The sequence below is a fragment of the Aedes aegypti genome, chromosome 1 (genome assembly GCF_002204515.2).
Source record: "Aedes aegypti strain LVP_AGWG chromosome 1, AaegL5.0 Primary Assembly, whole genome shotgun sequence".
In the NCBI taxonomy this organism is placed as follows: domain Eukaryota; kingdom Metazoa; phylum Arthropoda; class Insecta; order Diptera; family Culicidae; genus Aedes; species Aedes aegypti.
Window position 1 is genome coordinate 70,203,673 of NC_035107.1, and position 23,462 is coordinate 70,227,134.

A 23,462-nucleotide genomic window follows, 5' to 3' on the forward strand; every position below is an offset into this window, starting at 1 on the left:
GGGATCTTCCTAGAGGAAGATTGGGATCTTCCCAGAGGAAGATTGGAATCTTACCAGATGAAGATTGGAATGTTCCCAGAGGAAGATTGAAATCTTCCCAGAGGAAGACTCGAATTTTCCCAGAGGAAGATTGGGACCTTTCCAGAGGAAGATTGGAATCTTCCCAGAGAAAAATTGAAATTTACCCAGAGGAAGATTGGGATCTTCTCAGAGGAAGATTGGAATCTTCCCAGAGGAAGATTGGGATTTTTCCAGAGGAAGATTGGAATCGTCCCAGAGGAAGATTGGAATTTTGGCAGAGGAAGATTGGGATCTTCCCAGAGGTATATTGGGACCTTCCTAGAGAAAGATTGGAATCTTTCCAAGACAAGATTGAGCTTTTTCCAGAGGAAGATTGGGATTTTTCCAGAGGAAGATTGGAATGGTCATTCAGCAAACAGTCATTCTTGTTACATGTTGTTGTATTTTTCCATAAAGCTGTGATTAAATTTATTTCTTTTCAACAGTCCTTGTTTCCATTCTAGTCATTGTTGGTTCATAATATAAGCATAATAGAACTAAAATTCACTGAATTGTAATAATAACGTCATGCAAGCTATGATATAGGGATAAATGTTTTATTCCACTTAGCTATGTTCGCTTTCACATCACACATTCATACAGTAGAACATACTTATCATAAATTACTTGGTAAAACGATTAAAGAATTATCAATAATGGAATCTATATGACCATAACTGGTGCGATAACTTAAACGTTTGGCATGTATTACTCACACAAACACTCATATTCGCGTTCCAATCGCACACATACAAGCTAAGAACACGTTTTTTCAACCTGATTGTCTGAATGTCTTGAAGCCCGGGACAGCACAGGAGTCAACTGCACAGTGTAACTCAGGGAGGAAAAGTATGAACATAACCTTAAAACTAAACGTAAACCGAAAATAAAGTAACACAAAAAGCATGCTTACAGAGCCAAAATCAAACGGTTCGCCGGAAGCGTCTAGCATAATGCCGCTGCCACCGCCCAGAGTGGCGACCGCAGCACCGCTGGAACCGGCGGCAGTTCCAGCAGTAGCCGGACCGGAACCGCCCGAAGCACCACTAGCGGCAGTGTTGCCAGTGGTGCCGGCGGCGGCGGCGGTCCCCGTGGTCAGGGCTGATTTGGCGGCAGCGTTGGCCACCAAGTTCCGATGGATGTTGGATTCGATCGGAGCCGGGGGCGTCGGCGAGAGGGACGATAGGGCGCCGGAGGATGCAACGGCGGAAGGGCCGCCGAGTCCGCCGCTGCCACCACCTCCGATCGCGGCTGCCTCGAAACTCACCCGCTTGTGGTTGTCCGGCAGGTTCAGGTAGCACTCGTTGTCGAACCGGAACTGGGACTGAAGGGGAATCGTTGTAAGATCGATCGGGGTTTGAAGGGTTCGAGAACACTTACCTTGTAGCCGGGACCTAACCGATGCATGGCGCAGATCTGCTGCGTCGTCAGGGCCTCGCTAAACAGGTAGATTGCGGCCATTTGGCCGCAGAATACCCGCTCTTCGTCTAGTTCCGGCGTGGCACCGATGTAGCACTTGTCGAAGGGCTGTTGAGGATACGACAATCAATACAAATCTATCCGAAGAACCGTGGTAGACCTGGATACTCACATCGTTGGTCGACACGAACCAGGCCATCTCGGTGCTGGACGCGAGCTGACCGTTGACCAGGCACTTGATCTCACTCTTGGTCCAGCGGTTGTAGATGTACACGATGGCGATCATGTACCACTTGCGCGGTTGGAACTCGTACTTGACGCAGTGCTGGAAACCCTTGCCCTTGACCTTCATCGACGTCAGCACCAGGCAGTTGCCGACGAAGTGCGCCGTGTAGCCGACGCCCTTGGACGTTTTGAAGCTGTGTGGAATGGAAAAGTTTCCGTTAATTTTTAAATATGAGCCGTTTGACTACGAAACTTACCAGTATAGGTAGGGCTTCTCGCGTTCGATATTGACCGAGTTGATTGGATCCAGCCGGAACCACGTGGTGAAGGTGAACCCGCTTTCGTAAGGCCATTTCGCTAGAGGTGGTAGTACGACGGCCTGTTGCAATGGAAAGTAGAGTTGTTTAAAACATGACATCAAAATTTTGCTATTTTGAAATAATTTTTTGTAAGATCATAATATAATCTCCATTAGGCCCTGAGTTATTTATATCATTAGATTTCAATAGTATGGAATAGATTCAAAAAGCATTCACACAGTATCCATTACCAAATGTTAATTCGAAGAATCTCCTAAAACTATAGCTATAATAATAAATGATCCAGCGAATAACAAAAATTCAGTAATTCCAACACAATACATCAGGATTACCTTGTTAGGTCTCTTGAGGAATTATTCTTAAAAACATTTTAAGTAATTCGATTTCTACAAGAATTTTCCAAAGATTTTCGAGAAACCTGCAAGGGATTCTTAGAAAGATTCAAAAGGCATTCTCTCATGATCATCAATGCAGAATTTTGTCCGGAACTCTTCCAGTTATAGCAATTTTTTGTAGAGCTTCTTTTATAAATTATGTTTAATATTGCCTCCAGGGATTCCTACTACTATTCTTTATAGATCATTGAAGAGATACTCAAGGAATCAATAATATCTTTCTTCATATATGAGTTCAAGAAAGCAATGAAGAAACTTAAAGGGGAACCTTTCTAAGAATTCCAGCTAAAATTTCTAGAAATCTCTTTAGACACTAAAATGGGCGAATTCGAGAGGTGTTGAATGAATTTTAAAAGAAATTTGAGGAGTTTTCATATCCTGCAGATACCACTAAAAGAATTTCCGGAGAAATTCTTCAAGAAATTCGAAAAAGCCAAGTAAACGTAATTAAAATGCATAAGTGTTTTTCGATGATTTCACGTTTTAAAAAGTTTTAAAATCTATATGTAGTTGTGTATTACCAAACTGCTTCTAATTTTTCTCATATTCATATCCTATTTCATATTCACCAATTGTTGTACAAGTAGTGAATATGATTTTGACCAAACTAAGTTCATCTGACCGTTGTGCACAACCCAAGAAATAAAGAAAGAAGGTAAGAAAACATGCCAACTGTCAGTGAGCTGTCTCCTCTCTCTCAGGTGTAATGCATCCTTCAACACAAAGTGTTTTAAAATGATTAATATACATTTTGAGTGGTTCATGGAGTGCCTACTAAATGGGGAGATCTACTATTGGAAAATTTCGCTGAATTTTTCGAAAGTGACCGACGAACAGATGGCGGCGATCGATGTCCAAGACGCCATTTTGAAATCCAAGGTGGCGACTTCCGATATGTGAAATTGACATCGATTTTTGTATTGTAATCGTCGGTCCCGTTCTAAAAATATCCATATCGCGTCGGTTTGAAGTGATTTTCACAAACCTGAAGTCTAAAATGGCGTCTAGGACATCAATTTCCGTCATCTTCTCGTTGGTCCGATTCCAAAAATACCTTTTTGCGATTCCTTTGCAAATCAATACACTTTTCATTGATAAGATGCACAAGGCCATTGTCTGCTACAAAAAAAAACAATGCTGAAAAGTGCTACTTTTCAGCACTGGTTTCGGTGCTGAAAAGTAGCACTTTTCAGTATTGTTTAGGTGACGTCTGCTAAATATCCCAGTGTATTCTGCCATAGATGGGGCCCAGATAGCCGTAGTGGTAAACGCGCAGCTATTCAACAAGACCAAGCTGAGGGTCGTGGGTTCGAATCCCACCGGTCGAGGATCTTTTCGGGTTGGAAATATTCTCGACTTCCCAGGGCATAGAGTATCTTCGTATCTGCCACACGATATACACATGCAAAAATGGTCATTGGCATAGTAAGCTCTCAGTTAATAACTGTGGAAGTGCTCATAAGAACACTAAGCTGAGAAGCAGGCTTTGTCCCAGTGGGGACGTGACGCCAGAAAGAAAAAGAAGAAGATTCTGCCATAGATATAGAATCAATCTGATGTGCGATCCAGATGCAAGACTGGTGGTTTTTCACCGAAGTTGAATTGTTTCCAAAATCTATGCGAGATACCATTCGGTGCATTCGGTTCTCTGATGCGCCCTACTTCCGAAGCAGGATATCTTGCATGGATACCGAGAAAAAAATCTATTTTTGGCAAAGAGCATTTTGCAAAGCGTTTGACCAATCTCACAATACTGGTTTGGGAACGGATCGTCCAGCATTCGTAAAGGTGGCAACAGAACCCGCTACTGTACTGTCTTACCTGTTCTGTCCTCCAATAGAGAATATGGGTCTGTATGATGTAAACTAGAAAATTGGTGAAATTCGTAGATACTACTATATCGCATCCTACGCGATTGAAAAATACAGAAATGATATTACACATTGAGCTCTTGCCGAGCGGTGTCACAAACATATGCGGAAATTTGCTGGTGGAAAATACTGCCGTTTGATTTTCCTAATTCTTCACTCCTAATTTATCATTCCTCATTCCTCATTTCTCACTCCTCTTTCCTCACTCCTCATTTCTTACTTCTGATCCCTCACTTCTCATTTCATATTCCTCAATCCTCATTCTTCACTCCTCTCTTCTCATTTCTCATTCTTCATTTCATACTCTTCATTTCTCACTCTTCATTCCTCATTCTTCATCCTTCACACCTCACCTCATTTCTAACTTCTAATTCATCACACCTCATTCCTCATCTCTTATTTCTCGTTTCATACTCCTCATTGCTCATTCTTCATTCCTCATTACTCATTCCTCACTTTTCATTCATCACCTCTCATTTCTCATTCCTCATTCTTCACTCCTCGCTCCTCAATTCTCACTCTTCACATCTTATTCCTCATTCCTCACTTCTCACTCCCCATTCCTCATCTCTTATTCCTCGTTCCTTACTTTTCATTGCTCATTCTTCATTCCTCATTACTCACTCTTCATTCCTCATTTCTCATTGCTCATTTCTTACACTTCATTCCCCATTCTTCACTCCTCTTTCCTCATTCCTAACTTCTCATTTATCATTCTTCATTTCTCATTTCTCACTCCTCATTCCTCACTCCTCATCTCCCATTCCTCATTCTTCCTTCTTCATTCGTCATTCCTAACTCCTAATTTATAACTTCTCACTCTTCATTCCTCGTTCTTCACTGCTCACTCTCGCTCCTCATTCCTCTCTCCTCATCCTTCACACCTCACCTCATTTCTTACTTCTGATTCATCGCATCTCATTCCTCATTAGATTTTCCTCACTTCTCACATCTCATTCCTCTCTTCGCATTCCTCACTCCTCATTTCTCATTTCTTGCTCCTCATTCCATATTCGTCACTCCTCACAGATTTACCCTCTCAGGGGAATTACTTTACCCTCTCGGGGGAATTGCTTTACCCTCTCAGGAGAATTGATGCATTCCCTTGAAGTATTTCACTGTCGCTGTCACAATACTGTTTTCTGATTGTGTTTCAAGTTAGTTATTTACATTACGCTGTGTCATTCATAAACATAAAATAAAGTAAAATCTTATCAAACATTTAAATTCACTCAAGCAACAAAACAAATTTTAAAATACTTTTATCGCAACTCCATCACAGCAATCTAGCATAAAATCAACAATTAACACAACATGTCCTCCGTTTAGTGCCGAAAATATGACGACTCACCCTGAACGAAAAAACAGCAATCAGCATCGACTCAAGTCGTTCTGTCTTCCGTTCCAGGCCGGGGCTTCAAATGTTTGGGAGCGCACAATACACTTACCAACTGTGCCATTGTAGTGTCCGGAAGGAGGAACCGACATATACAAAGTTAGTGTCTCAATCAGCCGAATTGCCACAGGAGCAATTCTAGCGCAACTTCATCGCTCGAAACACTTTACAAGACTGACGTGTCATTCTTCTCTTCCCGTTTGCTCAGGTTTTCCTTGTTACTCAAACTATATGCCCTTCTGCTTAGTTTTTATCTTCTCTAGTACCTCTCTCAATCCCTACACTAGGAACAGTTGATCTTTGTTTATATTTTCCACCAGCACTCCCTAAGTAGTGTTGGTGACATGTAACGTGTATGTACACGAGCGTAGAAACCACTATGGATATATGCCCGAGTGGTTTCTATTGAAATGTTTGTGCTTTTGGTAATGATCCAGCTTAAGCAGAATTTTTCGTAATAGCAAAAAATGTTGTATGCTACTCGTGGCAAAGTTCGATTTTTTCAGCACTCGTTGTATTTATCCAACTTGGCAAGCCTCGTTTTATAAATGTACAACTCGTGCTGAAAAAATCATCATTTTGCAACTTGTTGCACACATAATTATTGTTGTCAGGTAAGAAGTGTCAAATTGTGTTTTAAGCATGTTTTTGCAAAACACTCCGTCAGCATCGCTCATACTCTCTTCCCTGCTGAGTGCCCTTTTTGAGTTCGTGTCTATACACTTTCCGCGCCTCTGTCTGTTCTTTGCGCGTATTGTGTGAGTTGATGCCAACCCTGAGATCCGGAATAATTTCAGCGGTCCTATAATACTTTACCGAATACCATTACCCCGAAAAACCATCTTCTCGAAAATCAGTACTCCGGAAACCATTACCCCGAATGTGACGTTACTGTTTGAGTTATATTAGAAATCAAGCCGATAAATACGACTAGAATTGCATTTGTATAGAGCCATTCCAGAATATTATGAACTCACATTTTCTTCAACAATATAAAAATAAAATACATGCAGTAATATCAACATTACCATTAGTTTGAAATATGAATTTGCCGTAAATATAACCACCCTCACAAAATCGGTTAAGATTTTAGTTCGAATTCGGATTGGCCTTTATCCGAATAGCTGATGTTTGAAAGAAGGATAAATCTATGATAACAGAAACATACATTCAAAACCAAATCTAGTAGAATATCATATTCGGGCGAGCGGCTTTCTGGCTATAGAACCTTTGTTATAGTATCATTGAGTAAAGTTTAATTTGAAGTGGTAGTAGTCCTTAAGATAAGAAGTTTTCTATTACCGGAACATTAAATTCTTCTTGTCATATGGGTTAGACAATTTGATCTAGAATAACCTCCAATGAACGAGAGAAGCCGTACTTAATCTCAATTCGTTATTCAATGAAATTCCTACATGGCGTTCATTTGTCGATTCCTCATTTTGGATATTTTGGTGGCAAGATAATTCGGGGAAATAATATTCAGGGTATGATGATATTCGAGGTATAGTATTCGGGGAAAGATTATAGGATCATTTCTGCATGTATCCCTAGAAAAAAATCTGTTAATTTCTCGACAGCAATTTCCTAAGAAACTCTTTTACGGATTTACTCCTATGTCTGGAGTTCTGCAACTGATTCAGGAATTATTTCTATGATTTCTCAATGCTTTCCCATGTGGAATCCAACAAGAATAACTGAGGGAATTGCTCAAAAAGCTTCTAGATGCTCTTTTTTCATTATTGGATACATTTATGTAATAACGCTACATAATATCATAATCCTAACCAGTGCTGTTAAATATCATGAATTTAACGTGACTTTGACAATTGAATATTGCTAATATAATTCTTCCCCATGGGAAAAATCATCGGAAAATGTTTTTTCCCGGTGATCTTTCCCGAATTACTATCGGTTGGCAAAACTTACTGGTGAGATATTTTGCATGGGAGGGTGCTATAAGCATTTTATTTTTTTCATAATATTGACATTTAACAGCACTGATCCTGACACGAAAGCCATGAATAATTTTAAGTACTGCGATTAGAGTTCATGTTTTTAGTAAATACCTAAAATAATCTCTGTAATTCCTGTTCTAATTCCAGAAAGTAACTAAGATAATGTTTGAAACATTACGTGATGCAATTTCATGTTATATTTCTAGAGAAACTCATAGAGATGTCCTTTTGATCAAATTCAAAGCACACGAAAAAAAAAATCTTGAAAAACTTTCGAAAAAAAGAAAACACTACTGTAGAAGGGAAAAAGAGAACAATTTTTATAAAATTCTGTATATTCCCAAAAGATGTTGTTGCTAAACTGCTAGTAATAGCCATATAGGAATTTCTGGATGATTTCGTAGAGAGAGCTGTAAGATATAAGTTTGATTATAATTTTGTACACCACTGTAATAACTGAGATCGGTTAGTTGAGTGACCATACATAGGTTTCACACAACCCGTATCGCTACTCGATACGAAGATTCGCTCTCCCCGCTTCGATAGATTAGAAGCAAGTTAGTTATAAATCGACCGTCGAGATAATCGGTTACGATCTGTGAATCGTGCGTCCCTTTTGATACGTAGAAATACAGTCCATACAATCAAATCTAGTTTCTAATTAATTACCGTTGTAATTAATAAATTCTACATAGTGACCGTATCACCAGTATTCGTCGCGTGTGCAATCCGAAACTCTATCTGCTGATTGTTGCTGTTGGACGGTGTTTGGATATACGCACGCGTGATCGCAGTGGGGACCCGGGGAGGATCTGGTTCGTCTGCTGTGGACATCACCATCGTTACCCAAACCCAGGACGGCTGGAGTCAATAACAGGAAGTCAGATAAGTACAGTGTGCGTGAGATTGTGTGGTTGAGGTGGTTTAGTCTGGCTTCATTCCTCTTACCAGCTATACCAAAGCTCTACGAGCGGTAGAGAAAATTTAGGCACTAATTGAATATTAAATGCATGCGATATTGTACACGTCAGTAGCATCCTGTGGAGAAGTTGTTTGTGATTCTCCGGTTTGAAAATTTATTGCGCTTTGATATTGCTTACTTTCACTCAGAATTTACCATTTGGTAGTATATTTGGTCTGTCAACAGTCAATCGTTCGGTCGCTTGAGGTCCCGGGAGTGATTTGTAGTTGTGGTGATTCACAGTGCGTGAAAATTAATCAACAACGATGCCGATACCAGAACTGAGGCAACTGGTGAAGCAGGAGCGACATGCGTGGATATCTTTGGAGAATATCGAGGAGTTTCTGTCGACGTACCAGGAAGATCGGGATAAAAGTGCAGTTAATTTACGAATGAAGAAACTAGACGACGTGTATGACAAATACTGTGAATTACGAGTGAACATTGAAGTGCTGACCGATGATCTGGATATTGGCCAAGACCCGGAGAAGGCTGCTGATGGGGAAACTTCGGCGCAAGCTGCCATGGCTGAGGCTCGCCGGAGAGAAAATGAAGAGATTTTCAAAGAATTTGAAAATAAATATTTTCGGCTGAAGCAGGCGCTTCTTTCGAAGATCAGTGAATCTACGGAGGTTGTTGCGGACCGAAAAGATGAAGCCCAAACTTACCAGTCATCACGGACGAGATATCCTGAATTGAAGTTACCAAAGTTTTCAGGAAGGCTGGCAGAATGGATGAACTTTCGGGACAACTTCAGATCACTGATACACGATAACAACCAACTCAGTGCGATAGATAAGTTTAATTATCTACGCACATCGCTGAAAGATGATGCTCTTTGTGAGATCAACCAAATTCAAATTACTGCTGCTAACTATGCACTTGCCTGGGGCATACTGGAGTCAAAATTTGAAAACCATAAGCTCATCGCCCAGGAACATTTGAAGGCATTGCTCACTGTTGCTCCCATGAAGTGTGAGAGCTTCCAAGGTCTCCATCATTTATTGATGACATTCAAAATCAACCTTCAGCAATTAGAGAAATTGGGTAAGGATCCTGCCCAGTGGAGTACGCTGCTAGCTTTCATGATTTCCCAGAAGCTAGACGACGATACACTTCGTTTATGGGAAACACACCATAGTTCGAAAAATATTCCATCATATACAGCGATGGTGAACTTCCTGGAGAACCATTGTTCGATTCTACAATCGACGTCAGCGTGAAGGATGTGTGACTTCAAGAAACCTTCGAAAACCCCAATTGTTCATGCTACAGTGTCAAACAAAAATTGCGTTGTATGCAATAGCGGCCCACATAACGTGGAAGTGCTCCAGCTTTGGAAAAATGAAGATCGTCGATAGAAAGGTGCTTGCGCGAAAACTTGGACTGTGCCTAAATTGCTTACGATCTGGTCATTTCGTTGCGGATTGCTCGAGGTCATCGTGTGGTAAATGTGGACAGCGGCATCACAATCTGCTGCATCCTTACTATAGTCCTGCGAACCAGGGGCAGAATGTGAATCAGCCCTCCTCCCAGAAGCACACTAAAGGACCTCAAGCCGCGAACTCTAATTCTCAGCAATCCATCCATTCTCAACAACCACAGACTACACCAACTCCAAGTACATCTTCGCAAAATCCATGCTAACCACCTCCCACCAATTCTTCTACTGTACACCACACTGCTACACCTTCCCAAACACACCACCATTCAAACACTGCCTTATTATCCACTGCTATCGTGAAGCTCGGTGATCATCATGGGAATACCGTGCTTGCACGCGCATTGTTAGACAACGGATCTCAGGTCTGTCTCATGACTGAGAATCTCTCTCAACGGTTGAATTTCCGAAGACTTCGGGAAAATTTGTCGGTGGATGGAGTTGGTGGTTGCCATTCTGTTGCTAAACAAGCTGTATTAGCAATAGTTTTGTCGTGTAATTCGTCGTACGTGTCCGGTGAAGTCAAGTTCCTGGTACTACCGAAGATTACATCAAATCTGCCGCAGCAACACATCGATACTTCGTCGTGGAATCTGTCTTCAGGAATATGTCTTGCGGATCCAGCCTTCAACGAACCAGGATCCATTGATGTGATTCTTGGAGTAGCTGTCTTCTACGAGTTGCTGCTGACTGAACAGTTGAAACTTTCTAGCTCAGGTCCGATTCTACATAATACGGAGCTAGGGTGGATTGTCGCTGGAGAGTTGCCTGAAAAATCTGTGGTCAGCTACAGCGCAGTAGCTTCATCGTCTGTAACTACAGAAGAAATTTTCGACGAACTTGCAAGGTTTTGGGAGTTGGAAGCTTGCCGCACAAAGAATTGCCTTTCCATCGAGGAGTCTGCCTGTGAAACCTTCTTCGAGGAGACAACCACTAGAGATCCAGATGGAAAATATCGGGTGCAGTTACCGAAGAAGAAGCACGTGTTGGAGAGACTAGGGTGTTCCAAGACTATAGCAAAGAAACGCTATTTGTCTATGGAAAAGCGGCTTGATGCCAACCTTGAGTTGAAGGCCATGTATACGGCGTTTATGTATGAGTATCTTCAAATGGGCCATATGAAAGAGGTGCTCACGGAAAAGGAAGAACATGGTCAGGAATACTACATTCCACATCATGCTGTCCTGAAACCAGACAGCACCACTTCGAAACTTAGAGTTGTTTTCGATGCATCCTGTCCAACGGATTCTGGTGTTTCTTTAAATGATGTGCTGATGGTGGGACCTGTTGTCCAGGACGACCTACGGAGCATCTTGATGCGGTTTCGTCTGTTCAGATACGCCGTTGTAGGAGATGCAGAGAAAATGTACCGAATGATTTGGCAGCATCCATCGGATCAGCTTCTACACAAGATATACTGGAGGGATTCTGCTCAGGAGCAGTTACGAACATACCAGCTCACCACTGTAACATACGGTACATCATCTGCGCCATATCTTGCCACTAGATGTTTAAACAAATGTGCCGAGGATGGAGTGGATCGCTATCCAGCGGCTGCAGCAGTGGTCAAGAAGAGTTTTTATGTAGATGACATGTTGGCTGGTTTCCACACAATTGAAGAAGGAAAACAAGTATGTAAAGATGTTCGAGAGCTACTGAAAGGATCAGGCTTCAATCTCAGGAAGTGGAATACCAACACACCGGAAGTTTTGTCAGAAATTCCTTCTGATCTACGAGATGACCGCGTAGTTTTTGAATTGGATGAAAAGGCTACAGTGAAGACATTGGGTCTCACGTGGGAGCCAGCTACGGATACGTTGTGGATCAGAGTTCCTAGTTGGAGACCTGAAGGTCCTGTTACCTATCGTGTTGTACTGTCGGAAATAGCACGCCTCTTCGATCCTTACGGTCTAGTTAGACCAGTGATAGTCCAAGGAAAACTTTTCCTACAAGAGCTTTGGCAAGCGAAATACTCGTGCGATGAGTTACTAAGTGATGATCTTCGCACAAGGTGGCTAGAATTTAGAAGGAATCTCAGTGATTTGGTGATGGTTGCTAGCGACAAGGCTTACGGAGCAACCATCTACCTTCGATGTGTCAGTAGAGATGGAGAAATAGCAGTCAATCTGGTGATGGCGAAGTCAAAGGTTGCACCTCTAGAAGACCTCAGCAAAAGGAAGAAGAAGCAATCCACGCCTCGTCTGGAGTTGTCTGCAGCGCTACTGTTAGCCCATCTGTATGAGTCCGTTGCTAGCAGCCTAGAAATTGCAGCCGTAGCATTCTTTTGGACCGATTCGACCATTGTGAAATGTTGGATCTCCTCGCATCCGTCAAGGTGGCAAGCCTTCGTAGGAAACCGTGTATCTGAGATACAACACGCCACGAAGGGTGGAGTGTGGAATCACGTGCCAGGAATTGAAAATCCAGCTGATATAATATCAAGAGGAGCAACGCCATCACAAATTTCAAACAATTCTCTCTGGTGGAGTGGACCAGAATGGTTAAAAAAGGACATCGGATACTGGCCAAAAAATATGTCAGTGCCAGATCAACAATTCGATTCAGTGGTCCTGGAGGAAAGACCACTGGTTTCTGCAGTTCTTCAAGCGTTGCCTCCTAGTGACGTGTATATGCTTCGGTCGTCTCTGTTAACTCTGGTTCGTCTGACCGCTTGGATTCGTCGCTTTTCCTTCAATTGTCCACCGAGGAATAGACGACGGAGAATGTCTGGATTACTATCAGCAAAAGAGCATGACTCAGCCTTGCTGGCCTTAGTACAGCTGGCCCAATCGGAATGTTTTCCGTTGGATTTGTCAGATATTGCAGCTAAGAATGAAGTAAGACCATCGTCGAAGCTGCACAGTCTGCATCCTGTTATGATCGATGGTTTACTCTGCGTAGGCGGGCGGCTCGGAAACGCTCCGGTGTCACGAAGCCGTAGGCATCCCATGATTTTGGATAGCCATCATCCACTTACGAAGCTTATCTTGATCGATTATCACCATAGATTACTGCATGGAGGACCGCAACTAATGATAGCTTGCGTTCGAGAGAGATTCTGGCCGCTTTGCGTTAGAAACCTGGCCAGGAAGGTCATGCATGAGTGCGTGAAGTGCTTTAAAGCCAAGCCACTTGCTCATGAACAACTAATGGGAGATCTGCCGTTGGAAAGAGTATCTCCAGCACCTGCCTTTCAACGTGTAGGCGTTGATTACTGTGGCCCTTTTGAGCTGCGACCGGCCACTCGAAAAGGAGCACCTATAAAATGCTATGTGTGCCTGTTTGTATGCTTGGTCTGCAAAGCAGTACATATAGAAATCGTGATGGATCTCACAAGCGAAGCATTTCTTGCTGCGCTCAGGCGATTCGTAGCTAGGCGTGGGAGGCCTGATATAATACTATGCGACAACGCTACAAATTTTGTCGGTGCTCGAAGAGAGTTGAATGAGTTGCATCGATTGTTCCAACGTCAACAGTTCCAGGAACGTGTGTCATCCGACGCAGTTCGAGACTTGATCGAATTCAAGTTTATACCTGCCAGGTCACCCAATTTTGGCGGTCTTTGGGAGGCCGCAGTTAAATCGCTGAAAGGGCATATGCGGAGAGTGATTGGAAATAGGATGCTGAAGTTTGATGAATTCTACACCGTTGTTACGCAGATTGAAGCATGCCTCAACTCAAGACCACTTACTCCGTTGAGCAATGATCCGCGTGACTTGGACGTTCTAACTCCAGGGCACTTCCTCATTCAACGTCCACTTACTGCGGTAACTGAACCCAGTCTCAGCGAGATACCAGAAGGAAGACTTAGTAGATGGCAGCGTGTCCAAAGTTACAGTCAGCTGATTTGGAAGCGATGGTCTACAGACTACCTGTCGACCCTGCAGAGTCGAAACAAGTGGACACGGCAAAGAACCAACCTAGGTGTCGGAACAATGATACTCTTGAAAGAGGATAATATTCCACCACTCAAGTGGAAGCTTGGAAGAATTACGGAAATTCATCCTGGTCCAGACGGGAACACGAGGGTTGTCACCGCACGTACGAAGAATGGCTCATTTCGCCGAGCCATTTCGAAGATCTGCATTCTTCCCTTGCAAGATAACCAACAAAACGTCGAGGAGAGGCCAAATGCAGTTCAACAATAAGTATTATTGCCCCCATTGGGGCACTTTGGCAGCTTGCGGGATATTTTCGCCGCTTTTCGCCAGGGGGCTATCCCCAAGTTATGTATTTCATCTTTTTGTAATCGGAAACGAACTGATTGGCTTTCCTTTGACAGTTCTCCACGGTACGACTCCTGAGCATCCTTTTCGTCTGTCAGCAAAGTGTTCAACGCCCCCATTGGGGGCAACCATTGGCTTTCGTAGCGTATAGCTACACCTGCCGAGGGGGCCGACACCTGAGTTACGTTAAACAAAATTGAATTTCTACTTCGGATCCAATGCGTTGTTATTCTTTAGCAGATCTGGATCCAACCACAGCATTGTAATTCATCGCTTCTGGTGATCAATGGAGATCCAATCAGCTAAGTACGGCCCCATATGGGGCAATATTGGCGCTTTACGACAATCCACGTCGTTCATGCCAGGGGCCACAATTGAAGTTACGTTTAGTTTTAATCAGAATCATTTCGGAAGCCAATCGATTTCCCTCTCATCAGGATCAATTTCTCAACTCTAACCATCGTCATCCAGCAATTATCCTCCTACGGATCAAAATCAGGAAATACAGCTAAGTATGGCCCCAATAGGGGCACAATTGGCAGCAAACGGTACATTCTTGCCGTATTCGCCAGGGGCCGCCCTAAAAGTTATGTTTTTCAACCCTCAATGGTTGTTCGGAACCCAATCGGTCTTTCTATTCGACAGAATTCCTCTACGGTGTCTTCAAATCCAGTGCGCCAGCCACATCGCCGTTGTTTACCTGCCCCCATGGGGCACACTTTGGCAAGGTCGGAGATTTCATCCGCTATCGCCGGGGGGCGCAAGATAAGTTATGTCCTTACAACTTACAACTATTTTGGAATCAAGCCGTTTCATTCTTCGACAGCGTATGGTGGAAAATCTAGCGACAGGAAGCACTGTAGAGCAACAGCGTGCATTGGAGACCTGACGGCATAATCGGAAGACATCGAACGAGTTTCGCGAATCAGTTTGACGAACGGGCAAGAACGGTCTACACATAGTTCAATAAGGAGATCAGATCGAGAGTTACAAGAAATTGGGTTTGGGAAAGATGTTCTATTCTTGAATTGTTATAATAAGTTTGATATTTGAATTGAGTGAACTCAAGGCGGGCGGTATGTTAGATATAAGTTTGATTATAATTTTGTACACCACTGTAATAACTGAGATCGGTTAGTTGAGTGACCATACATAGGTTTCACACAACCCGTATCGCTACTCGATACGAAGATTCGCTCTCCCCGCTTCGATAGATTAGAAGCAAGTTAGTTATAAATCGACCGTCGAGATAATCGGTTACGATCTGTGAATCGTGCGTCCCTTTTGATACGTAGAAATACAGTCCATACAATCAAATCTAGTTTCTAATTAATTACCGTTGTAATTAATAAATTCTACATAGTGACCGTATCACCAGTATTCGTCGCGTGTGCAATCCGAAACTCTATCTTTCGCGGGTGTTTTCGCTGAAGTGCGAATCGGGAGTTCCCACAAGAGCTTTGGAATCATTTCTAAAAGAATCGCATAAAAACTTCCCGAAGTAATACCCACATTACAATTTTGAATTCGCCAAAAAATCTCACATTATCACATTAATGCCAGGAGCAATTTCTGTAAGAACCGGAGAGAAGTTGCCTTGATTTTCTAGTATGAATTAAAAAAGGATTGCCAAATTGAGGTATTTTTCATACTTTTCAAAGACATCACAGAAAGAATCAAGAGATTATTCATAAAGGAATAATTGGTGCAATCCTTAGAAGATTTTGAATTTTACTGGGCTTGCTGTTTACTGATTTTAAAAAGAAAGAGAAAAAATAGGGCCAAGTCATTTTGGCTTTCGATCAATAATTTGAGTCCAAGGATTGTGACACAAGAGCAAGTGAAAAATTCTTGGACCGAATGAATTCAGTTCATTGGTGGATAAGTCAAAAGACCACACTTTCAAAAACTACCAAGTTCCTTCGATAATTGTTTTTCAAAGAGAAATCTGATACAAATATCCTACAAATCTGTACGAATTTGTACTAAACCTTTCGAAATTTAATCAAACACTTACCGATCCCTTCCGGCCGGGAAAGCTGAAGAACACATCGGGCCCATTCCGATGGGGCATCTGCTTGAGCACGTTCAGGAGTTTGGCCGAATGCCGTGGCCACTTGCCGTTGATGGCCTTCATCGCTCCAAACAGCAGCTTCAGCTCCTTTACTGTGATGCTGTAGCTCGCAAGGACACCGAGCATCTCGATGAGAAGGTCTGTGGGATTCAATGGAAGTTAATGTGAGGAATCGTAACTATTAGAAGTGAAGGTGCTACTTTTCCTCGAATGTCATTTCCCCGAATGACCCTTTTCCTCAAACAGTGAGGCAGGTCAAAAAGATAAAAACATAGTTTTCAGTTACAGGGTGTTAAACTAGCAGAACGATAAGCAATCAAATGAAGTTCCTCAAAGTTCATGACATTCATGGAAGTCAAGAGCTTTTCGGGGAAATGGGATATTCGGGAAACCGACATTCAGGGAAATGTAGCACAACCATTAGAAACACATATATCTTACCGGCAACGATGGGTTCGGCCCTCGGCAGCCGCGCCAGCACGTGCTCGATCAGCCCAATTTCCGTGCAGGCCTGCAGATTGCGGACGCTCTTCTTCAAGATAGCGATGAACACGCTCCACACCTCGGCCTGCAGATTGGCCGGACAGTGGTCCAACAGCTCCAGCATGTGTTTCACGTTCTGGGCGTCCTGGACGACAAAGTTCAGCTCCATGTCGAACTCGCCGCCAACCAGCTGTAAGGATGCACAGAGAGAGAGAAGGAAAAAACTGAGGTTAGGGTTCTGACTCGTAAGGATGCTGGATGTTAACTGCAACTGACTCCGGAAGAAATGACACCGAAACTATACTACTGCGATATCCTTTCGGTCGCCACTGCTGCTGCTCGTTTGCAATGGTAGTCATTATTGTGATTGCTGTTGGCCATGGCCGTTGTGGTAAAATGAGAAATGTTCACCATAAATGAATGACACATTATGACTTAAGAGCCCGAGTGGAAATTATATATTAAAAAAAAGTTGATGTTTTATACGTCTATGAATGATGATGGAAACTCCACCACATGTTCCATCCAGTCGATCATTACGATAAACAAAAAAATCTGGATGTATGTTATTGGCTGTTAGAAAATTGAACAGCTCGTCCTCTTTACCATTCAAAGAAGGAGCATTCCAACATTTAAAAAGATACAAAAAATGTATTTAGATTCAATAGAGGGGCCCAGATAGCCGTAGCGGTAAACGCGCAGCTATTCAGCAAGACCAAGCTGAGGGTCGTGGGTTCGAATCCCACCGGTCGAGGATCTTTTCGGGTTGGAAATTTTCTCGACTTCCCTGGGCATAGAGTATCTTCGTACCTGCCACACGATATACGCATGCAAAAATGGTCATTGGCACAGTAAGCTCTCAGTTAATAACTGTGGAAGTGCTCATAAGAACACATAAGCTGAGAAGCAGGCTCTGTCCCAGTGGGGACGTAATGCCAGGAAGAAGAAGAAGAAGAAGAAAAACCTAATCTACTAGGTAACAATTTAATCGTAAATTTGACTGTTTATCATTGAACATTGGATGAAAATGGATGTGATTCCAAAAGATTTTTTTCTTTTTCGGGATGTCCTTCCGTTGCTACACTAACGTTTCATAAACGGGTCGATGCAAAGCTTGTGCTTTGCATTTATTTACCCACAGAACAGTAGTGGAAGTGGTTGGCTCAAAACCGGAGGAAGCAGATATCAAGTTAAAATGAGAAACTCGGTGTGGGCGGCTGCTCCTGCTAGCTAGGAGCAGCTCGGAGCAAATGGATTAAATTCCATTTCGGAAAACTTCTTGGCGCTCCTATAGGACAAGAACCTGAGACGGATGCACCGAGATGTGCAACAACGAGTTGTTGCATTTCCGGGTCATCCAGATCCAGAGGACGGTGGAAGTTGTTTTGGGACGTAGAAATAAATTTGTTTATTTAATCAGTTTGCCCATTACGTCGAGGAAGTCATTGGCCGCTGCTCGGAGAAAGTTATAAATGGAATGTTTTTGAGCTTGTTACTGTTGCATCCCAAGATGTACATAGGTACGGTACAATCGGACGGAAAATATCAAACAAGATAGATGTGGAAAATGGGGTCTTCCTTAGCCGAGCGGTAAGATTCCGCGTTCAAAAAACAAAGCCATGCTGAAGGTGTCTGGGTTCGATTCCCGGTCGGTCCAGGATCTTTTCGTAATGGAAATTTCCTTGACTACCCTGGGGATAGAGTATCATCGTATCTGTTACACGATATGCAGATGCGAAAATGGCAACTTTGGCTAAGAAAGTTCTATGCCACCCGGCAAGTGTTTCGAAGAAAATTGTTTTTTTGCAATGGTGGATATTTCATGTATGTAATATGTTAATTGTTGTGAACTTAGATGCGATCGGTAGTGTTTTATGATGCGTGTTTTCAAGCTTCTGTTTTTACAATTCAGTTGGTGATTTCACTGGTAATGCCGGATGGTACATTCAACGTTTCATGAGACCCGTTTGTGCTGTGATCGCAACAGAAAGTCGACTAGGAAAAAAGGTTATGACAATTCGATTGTTACAATTGTGGTGTAAGGAAGTATTGATTTAGACAGAATATGTGTGTGTGACGCGTAATCATTCGATGGCGTGTATAACCAAGATAAATTGTGAGGAAATCCTAGTAAATTGTCGAACGATCGTTTCCAATGTTCTCGGCTGTTTTTTATTGTGTTGTGTTCACACGTTATTTTGAGAATTTTGCAACTTTTGACTAATGGCAGTTAAACGGTTTAGCTGATAAATCCTTTTATATGTGTCACTTTAGTTATCAAATTGTTAAAAACATGAACTCTGATGTCGACGAAAACTTTGAAGAAACCATTATTAAAAACTCGCCTATTGGGAGAATTGCTTAGGAAACTTACGACAATGAAGTCATTTGGTGAGTTCGTTCCTGCTCATCTATATTTTTCCTTTTACCCCCCAAAAACGAGTCCATGTGTTTCTTTAGTTTTTGGTAAAACGAAGTAGATATAAATCCGCCTAAAGAAATACAGTCAAGCCTCCATGAGTCGATATTGAAAGGACCATCGACTCATGGAAATATCGAGTCATGGAACAGGTATTCCTTGGAAAGCTGTTCGAGGGGACCATCATAGTAAGCATGATTTTTTGAATTTAGTATGGTTCCATGTGTCGATATCGAGTAATGGAACATCGACTCATGGAGGGTTGACTGTGTAATCAAATACCAATTGTAAACTTGTCAATAAACTTAAGAAAAAAGAAACGCTAATCACAAGTAATGTAAATTTCTTGATTACCTATGACTGCTGCGGGAGAGAGGTCAGAATGAGTTTTCTTTTCGTTTCAGAGAGCGAGTAATGGCGCTATAGTCTAGGTTTTACAGCCAGGACATGAGGGAAAAATACCCGAGTCCCTTCCCAGGAAACGGAAAAAGACCGCGAACGGAGTGTGCATTAACATTCTTAGCACAGCCACTCCCAACGATTTTATCTTCATCCCCGAAATGGAACGGTTGATACGGTTGTCCCCGTTTCTTCTTCCTAAAGTTTGAAAATTTTCTTCTATTACGTTATTCATACGTGAATAATCTAATCGCCGCATTTTTTAATTATCTTCAAACCCAAGTCTGCACAGTGGGCCTGGCCATTTTTATGTCTGTATCATATCATTGATATGCTGCAAATATTAATACTGACAAGAAAATATCAGAACAAGGTTCAGGTAGGGTAGGTGCACCAGTTATGGCCATAGTGGTTCCCTATTTCGCAATACGTAATAATTTGAATGTCTTAACATTTTGAAGTTTTTTTGTGTTTTAGCAGTAAGATATAGCTTATATCTTGATGTTGATACATTCAAATAAAATTAAAATGTGGAAGGTATCCGAATTTTGCATATGGCCAAATAGGGAACCACTATGGCCATAACTGGTACGCTTTCCCTATTTCCAGGATGCTTTTCATTGGCAGTGCACAAGCATTTAGAATAGAATAGAATATAATCACAAGGTTTCTCAGCGAATCCTAGGTTTTTTTTCCGAAATTCGTTTTATTTTTCAATAGATCATCAGATTCTACTCGAAATTTCCAGATTTCCAAAAAAAAAAAACGCCAGCTTCAAAGCGTTTTTGTCTTCTTCATTTAGAATATACACGCAAAATATTGAAAATACAAAAATACTTGATTATTTTCGATTTAGATTTGATCCAAACCTCACTGAAATCCTCAACAGAATCTTCACTGGAATATCAAAATCCACACTACAAATCCAGGATTCGTACTGTAATCCCCGGATTCACACTGGAATCCATAGATCCACACTGGAAACTCAAAATCCCCCATAGTATCTCAAAATCCACACCGGAAATCATCCAGGATTCATATTGGACCCAGGAAACATTGGTAAATGATTGATAATTTATTAAGCTGAAAAATCAGAGAATTTACACCGGAAAAATCGAGAATTTACACCGGGATCCTAGGATCCGCACTGGAATCCCAGGATTCATCTTGCTCAAGATCCTTTAAAATATAAGGTTTCACACTGGAATCTCAAGATCTTCTCTGAAATTTCAGGTTCCGCCTGGTATTCCATGACCCACGTTACAATCCCATATTCACACTGTAATCCCATTATCTGCACTAAGAGGCCTAGTATATACATTGGAATCCCAAGTTCCACACTGTAATTCTACGATCCACATTTCTAACCCCAGGATCCAGACTGAAATCCTACGATCTACACTACAATCCCAAGATCCACACTGGAATCCCATTATGCATCATGAAATCTCAGGATCCATTCTGAAATCGCAGAATTCACACTGGCTTCCAGGATCCTTTCTCCAAACTTTTAGGTATCTCTGATATGCAAACCACGCTTCTTGTAATATAAAACGAACGTGGTGATGCCGACAAGAGATAGTGAGTATGATTTTATTTTGTTTTGAGGATATCTCAGGATCATTAAGATATATGGGGTATTTGGCAAAGTTATTGAGTAGCTCAAGGTTTGTCATTATTTTGGCCATCAAATTTGAAATATTGCCCTTTGGTGACAAAACTTTTCGTTTGATGTTTTCTTTGAATCCAGGTAGCACTAGTGATCATGAGACTTTTTTTTGCAGATTTCTTGTCATCCTGTTCACTTAGAAAGATGGCGTCTTCGATGGCGAGCTCAAAGGCAATCTTTATTTGAGCCTAAACACTCGAGGCGGCGATAGTGAGCATAAACGTTGTTAACTTGGTTATAAACTACAGTCGAAGCTCGTTATAACAACAACTTTTATAGCGACAAAAGCTCTCCATAGCGACATTTTTCAGTCCCTTGAAAATTATATTGATGATATAGCTATTCTCTATAGCGACTTTTCTCTATTACGACGGTCCCTTGCGATGTCGCTATAATAAGCTTCGACTGTATTAATATTTTAGCCAGTAGACCTAATACCACCTGGTGGCACAATTTAAATCATCCGGCTCGAACGATGATAGTCCTTGACATACTGAATAACTTAGCTGAATTTTTCTAAGTGGTCAGGTTTTTGAGATATCTGCAAAGCAAAAGTTTCGTGCTCACTAGCATCGCCTGCTGGCAAAATTTTATTTTAACTAACTCGAACAATGAAAGTCTAAGCTAACAACATTACCGAAGGTGCCATCTTTCTAAGTTATAAGGATCTTGAGATACAGTGGAGTTCCGTTTATAGCTTAGCTTAGCTTAACTTAGACTGACTACACATATCAATGGTTGCTATTCCGTGATTGACCGAAGTCAGTGAAAATGCACAAAGAATCAACTAGAAGTTCGGCTGGGATTGGCCATAATCTTCTTCAGTGTGCATAATTCAGTGCCTCTATTTATACAGGGTCAATAACGGCGCCGGCCACGTCCTTGCAGTCAGGTGGGATTGGGGGAAGGAATGTTAGTGTGTAACCTTTGCTATTTGGAGACCGTGTTTGCCTCTGCATCTCCACAAAGGTTACTGGGAAGGATGTTTGTTAATGGGGAGGATCGTTGGGTCAAAGGATTCACTTTGATAAGTGATTAGACCATGATAAATAGTTTTTTGTCAAATATAAATATGCTTTTATGAAAATATAATATTTTCATTTGATATGAACAATTTGATATGAACAATTCTATGTAAAGGAAAATTATGCCGATACTTGAGGTGGCGAACCATCCAAAGTTTGTTGAATAAAGTGAACCTTTCGCAAGTCTACACTTGTAGTGTCGAACCATTCAAAGTTTTTTTATAATTACAAAAATAAAGATAAAAAGAAAGGGGTGTTTTGTAAACAAAAAAATGTTAAACATAAATAATTCATGAATTAGAGTTTATGTCGACACTCACAGTGGCGAACCATTCATAGTTTGTTGAAAAATCATATTTACGTCCTACCGTTGTATCGATTAAATGTGCAGTCATACATATTTTATAGATTAGAAATAGTAGCATGAAACGAGCTCACCAATTGATCCGTCATCCTTGACTGAGCAGCAACAATCCACATTCAGCATAACTCGTTTGCTCGGCTATATAAAAGCACTCAGAGAAAATAGGCGCACGACCCGAGAGGGAAAACAACTGACGACTGCTCGGGCTTTCTTGACGCACTGCCAAGGAGCAATCATCAAGGTCGATGATCAAACAGAACTCATGAGATACAGTGGAATTCCGTTTATGGCAACGAAGTCAAAAATTTTTGTTGCCAAAAACGGAACCTATTTTTTTATCTCAAAAATATCATAAGGATATTGTTATATCATGCTCATGGAACCAAATGAAGGCTAGACTTTGGAATGGTACAGAATTGAACTTTTTTTCTCATTTAATAAACCCATAAAATCAGCTTATCTCTGGAGCCCTAGCGGTTATTTGGAAATGGCTCTTCAAAATTATATTTCTTGCACAGTAAGGCATCTCATATCGAATGATTGACTACAGTCAAAAGAGCGCACAGAAACAGCTGAAATCAATTGATCTACACAGAAATTCGCAGTATATTGACTAAGTTTTCTAAGATTAATAGTTACAAAATGGCATAGAACAGTGGTGCTCAACATGCTGCCCTCAAGCTGCATGAAACCCTCATGATCCATAACAGTGGCTCTTGATTTCGTACAATACACAAATAAACTTCTTATCACTTTA

The 23,462-nt window shown here is 41.6% G+C and overlaps 1 protein-coding gene across 17 annotated transcripts in view; it reads right to left on the reverse strand.

Annotated features, from left to right (window-relative positions):
• LOC5565116 (neurobeachin) overlaps positions 1-23,462 on the reverse strand; it is a 415,182-nt gene that overhangs the window by 147,228 nt on the left and 244,492 nt on the right. For 12 of the 17 annotated variants that reach the window (XR_002499236.1, XM_021839344.1, XM_021839334.1 and 9 more), the window contains 6 exons: positions 16,788-17,019; positions 16,290-16,486; positions 1,962-2,083; positions 1,652-1,898; positions 1,441-1,587; positions 974-1,384 (listed from right to left, as the gene is read on the reverse strand). Coding sequence is in view for 16 of the 17 variants with exons in the window: in XM_021839344.1 (XP_021695036.1) it covers positions 974-1,384; positions 1,441-1,587; positions 1,652-1,898; positions 1,962-2,083; positions 16,290-16,486; positions 16,788-17,019 (1,356 nt within the window). In the remaining variant the exon portion in view is untranslated. The remainder of the gene's footprint in view (positions 1-973; positions 1,385-1,440; positions 1,588-1,651; positions 1,899-1,961; positions 2,084-16,289; positions 16,487-16,787; positions 17,020-23,462) is intronic. The other 5 variants (XM_021839394.1, XM_021839387.1, XM_021839442.1 and 2 more) reach the window with 1 other exon arrangement.